The sequence below is a fragment of the Orycteropus afer genome, unplaced genomic scaffold (assembly GCF_000298275.1).
Source record: "Orycteropus afer afer isolate SDZICR_OR568_19922 unplaced genomic scaffold, OryAfe1.0 scaffold01401, whole genome shotgun sequence".
NCBI lineage: Eukaryota > Metazoa > Chordata > Mammalia > Tubulidentata > Orycteropodidae > Orycteropus > Orycteropus afer.
Window position 1 is genome coordinate 6709 of NW_006922988.1, and position 5615 is coordinate 12323.

Here is a 5615-nt window from a genome sequence, read left to right on the forward strand (position 1 = left end):
TGTTAATGAGATCAGATGAAGAAGACCAGATTGTCCAATGACAAGGTTCAGTTTTACATTATTACACTAAGACACTTACATATATTGCAGTTCTGTCAATTAAATATCGGGAAACAGAAAAGTCCAGAGCCTTTGCTTATATTTCTTTTGAGAACCCTGCGGACGCTGAGGTAGCTGCCAGAGAGATGAATGGAAAGGTAAGGAAGTTTCAATACCGTTCTAGGTCTTTTAGTTAATAGGATTTCTAAATATTTTTCTTTCCTAGAATTTTTTTAAGATCACATAATGCCACTCTTTTTCCTTCACTCTTCTAATAAACTTGTATCACGTAAAGGCCTGGCAGGGTGATTGGAAGGGAGCTTGAGATAAATATGTAAGGTCAAAATATTAATCTAATTTGCACCTTAGTCTTCAGAGGGACAGCTTTTCACCTGAACACTTTAAGGAAGTCTTTTGGTGTAGATGTTACTCTTAAATTCCCTTATGGAGGACATGTTTTACGGAGTGCTTACTGTGGTGAACACGTCATAGTACATGTTTTCTTGGTCTCTGTTATTTGAGAGTGAAAGAGCAGAGAGGTCCAGGTAAAAAAATAAATGTGGTAAGTTCCACATGGTAAAAAGATAAAGTAGGTAATTGGGGAGATTGTGATAGAGAGAGTGGTTAGCATTTTTATGTAGAAGGATTAAGGAACTTAACTGAGACCTGAATTTTGAGAAGGAGGCCACCACTTCCAAGAAATCTGGGAAGAATCTGTTGGGCCCATAATTAGCAAATGAGCTCTTAAATGGTGGACGGGTACCAGTCTATCAGAGGTCAGGACAGAGGTTTAGCATCTTGCTACAAAGATAATAGGAGGCCACTAGAGCTTTGTATGTAGAGGATTTATTATCTAAATTACATTTTTAGAAAATTGCTATGATGTTTCCAAGGCCCAAATGGTTAGGAGGTTACTGGAGCCTCAATTCCAAGACAACATTTCTGACAAATAAGAACATGTCGTGTGAAAAAAGTTTTGTAGGGACACACCTGAAGCAAAACAAAACTTTAAACCAAACAAAGGGGTCCCATCTAAAGGAATGAGAAGTAAGAAGAGTAATAGAATGAGAGTGGAAACAAAAGTGTACTCTTAACTGAGAAATATTTCTTGTCAGTTTGGGACAAACAGCTGTCAAAAGTAACACAGAACACATGACAACTAACATGAGCAATTACCATAGCTCAATTACTTTCTTCATTTCCTTTCAAAATGATACATGTTTTAAAACTGGGCCTACTATTAAAAGGAAATGAGATCTATACAATGTAGGAAATAGAGGTGCCACATTTGCCCACATCTATGAAAAGTTTAAATTTGCTCCTTTTAATCCTACAGAACATTTCCAGCAATTTTAATAGCCAATACGTATATTTTTCTACTGGGTGTCTTGATAGACGGCAGCGAACTTCTTACTGTGTCACATTGGGTACTGTGGAGGACTTTGTGGTTTACTTTGGGGAAGAAACATGAATGTTTCTATAGTTGTAATATTAAGGAGACCATAATTTACATTGTTCCCTTGTTTACATTAAATTTGAATTAGCATTATTGATCATGTACTTAAATCACCTTAGACTTTGGATGGCAAAACAATAAAAATAGAGCAAGTCAACAAACCATCTTTTGAAAGTGATGGAAGACAGAGACCACGTCCTCTTCTAAGGAACAGGGACCCTCCTAGATGTCTGAGAGGTGGCAAAGGGGGAAGTGGAGAAGCAAGAGGACATCCTTCACATGGAAGACACTTGGGTAATGTTTTAAAATACAAGAATGGAGCACTGAGAAGCAGTTGTTTGCCTGTACAGAAATCTGTTTGTTTTTCCTTCTTTATGAGCAAACTGTACTGCTATGACATTCATTGCCTACATAATTCACACTGATGCTAACTGATGCAATTATTTTAAATGCTAAGAATTACTAAGTTTGTAAGAATGATGGAAGTAATTATACAAAAAATATGAAATCCCATTGCAGTGAAGAAGCATAAATTTCTAAATCAATTAAGTTTATGTTACCATCACTATTAATTTCCTCTACTCATTTCATGTATTTTTTTTATTTTCCTTGTGATAATTGGTTCTGTAGATCTAATGTTACAATTTTTCACCTGTTGGCAAGGCTTTCCTCTGACTTTAAATCAGAGATCCATGCAAAATAAATTCCTTCTGTTTTGTTTTCTGTTTTTTGAGAAGAACCATATAACATCTTCTAAATACTAAGGACTCTTTCAAAAGATTACACAATAGGAAATAAAAATTACTCAAAATATCCTGAGTTAGGATATAAATACTGTCCATGTTTCAGGATTGACATTAAAGGATTTGTTATCCGGGTACCCCAATGTAAAAGTTCTAATCTACTCTAGGCCTCTTGGTGTAGGGAATTTCTCAACCTGGCTTTTCTGTAAAGAAATCTCCCTTTGAGGAAAGCTTTAGCTCTTTCTTTAGCTTCTCAGATATTCCTGACTAAAAGCACGCCTGCTGAAATATTTTGTGTCTCCAGTGAAGATTATGTCTAGAGGAAGAGGGCATGGGTCATTGCAAATGATGTGGATTCATCTTCTGAGTCTTTCTTTCACTTTTAAACTCGGTAGAATGAAGGATCATTTTTGTTTGAAAATATGTCCAGGTATGAAACCAAATTTATCATTTGATATTTTAACTAAGCTTCGAAAGTGAAGTTTTTAACTTCTGTATTTGATAATGAGATGTGAAATTAAGGAAATGTTTCTGAGAGTGGAATTGCAGGGTGTTGCATTTTAAGATGTGCTATACAGCCTTCTAGGGTACTAAATCGATTTGGGGCAAGTTAACAATTTATACTGTCATGAGTTTTCTTAAGCTTTGGCAATACTGGAGAGTTGAGAAACAGCTAAAGGTGTTTAGAGTGAGGTGAAAATAACTGTATTAATATTTACTGCTTATTAAAATGGAGTATAACCAAAATGAATCGATTTAGTAGCTTTTTATAAATGAATGTGAGACTTGTATCATAATAGTTAATTTACAGACAATGCATTTACTTTTCTGATATATAGAAAAATTTAATGACGCTTATGTTTATGGCTATGATGTTATGTTTTTAAAAGGCTTTCTTGACACGAGAATTAGACAAAAAGTCAACATCTTCCTGCTAATATATTTACAAATGTATTTTTCTTTTAATTATATTTTAGTCCATTAAGTGACAGGATTCCATTTACCCCTTACTTCTCCCTAGTTGATCTCTTTGATACTCATATACAAATGTCAATTCCTGAAGTTACTGTCTTTCTATAGATTTGCCAAACCGTAACATAAGTGTTGAAATGTACTTATGCCTTACATAGAAATAGTACATTTTATTAGTTAGACAAAGAGGAATTCTTAAGTCCAGGATACAGTTTAGTAAAGGCTTATACACCATACCAGGGAATTGTTCATGTATCAAAAGTGGCGTTGCTCAAACTAAAATGTATTTTTGTAAAATACAAATGATGGTGAACATACTGTTCATCTGAGTTCTTCCAGGGGATTATTTCTAGTTAAAAGAGGCAAATCGTCAAGAAGTGCAGGTCCTCCTCCTAAAAGATGTGCTTCCACTGGCCTAGTGCAAAGCAGCAGTGGGAGGGGAGACAAGGTAAGTGTTAGCTAATAGAAGCCACGATATTCACAATTTTTTTATCAGTGAAATGGGATGCCTAATTTTGAACTCACCTTGCAGATTAGGAAGATGCAGGCATGTAAGTATATTTGCTAACCACTAGCTTATTTACGTCGTAGCATACTAGATAAATTTTCACATTTGCAACTGGGAAACAATCCTTCAGTATCCAATGGTTTATGCAGTAGATGACTGTCACACGACAGTGGCAAAACACTTCCTTCAGACCCAAGTTTGCTACATCATTCCTCTTGAAGTTCCTATGAAAATTTGTTGCATATTAGCCTTCTTTTTCACATGGTTTCCAAGCAAAGAATCTCATTTAATATTTTATATGTATTAAGTAGAAATAACTATTTGGTTCTGCAATTTTTCCACATTGTTATTTAATCTTTGAGGTGGTACAGTCTTAAATCAAATATTACCAATTTTGTCCTTGATAATAAGAATCTAGGTGATATTTAACTTTTGACATATAAAAAGCCCACACATTCCTTGAAGGGGATTAACCTCCAAGTAAATATAAGGGAAAATTGGGACCTCAATGAATAAAGAGTGAAAATTAGCACGTGGTGAATTTTATTTAGGTGAGAAAATTGCGTATTTTCAAAGCGGTAGAATGCTCTTCAGATGAACCCTTTAATAGTGTGGGTATTATGTATTCGGAATCAATCTTGCCATCAGTAAGAAGACCAGGCTTGTGAACTTAATATATCATCATATTTGAGAGTCTTCTCCTTGGTGAACAAAAGAAAGAATGTATGTAAAATATTAGCATGTCCCCATCCAGTTTAAGGGTGTAATCTTTATTTGTGGGATTAAACAAATCACTAAAACATCTGAGAGGTACTAGATATCTCAATTAGATATTTCTTTTTAGGAATTGGAGTAAACATTTTGAATATGTGCATGTTTTTTCATGCAATTTATTTTACTAATCTGTAACAGATAAATAAATTGTGGGGGAAAATCTGTTTTGACTGCATCCATTTTGTGCTACTGTGAATGAGATTTTACTCTGGATGAGTCTTTCATTTACATGTCGTGAGAAACAATGGCATTGAAAGCCCAATAAAAATTACGAAATGATGAGATATATTTATGCTAAGGCATGCACTTTTAGAAGATAAGAGAAAACACAAACCATTACAAATTACCAAAGGAATGAAAAATCTAATTCTATCATATATTTTTGATATATCTAGAAGTCTCAGAATAGGCATAGTTAGAAAACTGAAGAAAATTGATCAGTACAAGAAGAAATAACTATTGCTTTCATTGAATTAGAGAGTGAGCTTTATGTGTTTTCTTCTATTCTACATAGGGTCCACATAATCAGGAGCTTCTAACAACAACAACAACATCCAAAATAGGACAGTTCAGAGACAGAATGTACACTGGCAGTTTCCAGGGGGCAGGGGTAAAAGAGAAGGGAATGCTTAATGGGTGCAGGGTTTCCTTAAGGGGTGATGAAAATATTCTCTCACTAGATAGATGAGGTAAGGAATGAAATAAGGAAGAGGAGGTAAGGAATGAAATAAGGATCCATGAAGGAAATTTCAGCTTTTTAAGCTTAATATTACAGACAGGGAAGTACTATGTTAGAAAGGCAATATGAAAACTGATAGGTAACAGTGATTATTTAATCCATTGACTGTATGTTTTCGTTTTTTAAAGGTGATCTGGTTAGTTTGTGCTGCTCTAACAGAAATGCCACAGGTAGATGGCTGTAAGAAAACAGGAGTTTTTAAAGTTCAGGAGGCCAACAGGCAGAATTCGGTGTACCAGCTCTAGAACTTGGGTGAAAGCCTCCTGACCTTGGGCTTCAGCTCTGCCTCAAGCTCCCAACTCACTGGAGCTAAAGGTGTCTGCTCACTCAGGGAGTTCCTGGCCGCCGAGGCTAACTAGCCCAAGGCCTACAAATAAAGTGGCA

General features: G+C 35.2%; 1 protein-coding gene across 1 annotated transcript in view; it reads left to right on the top strand.

Moving 5' to 3' along the window:
* Positions 1 to 90: 90 nt before the first annotated feature.
* The window catches only part of LOC103213202, a gene marked incomplete at both ends in the record, with an annotated part of 16704 nt that continues 11179 nt past the window's right edge, over positions 91 to 5615 (top strand). Inside the window, 4 exons of the mRNA XM_042783470.1 lie at positions 91 to 197; positions 1615 to 1802; positions 3529 to 3658; positions 5360 to 5411. Coding sequence (XP_042639404.1) covers positions 91 to 197; positions 1615 to 1802; positions 3529 to 3658; positions 5360 to 5411 — 477 coding nt within the window. The remainder of the gene's footprint in view (positions 198 to 1614; positions 1803 to 3528; positions 3659 to 5359; positions 5412 to 5615) is intronic.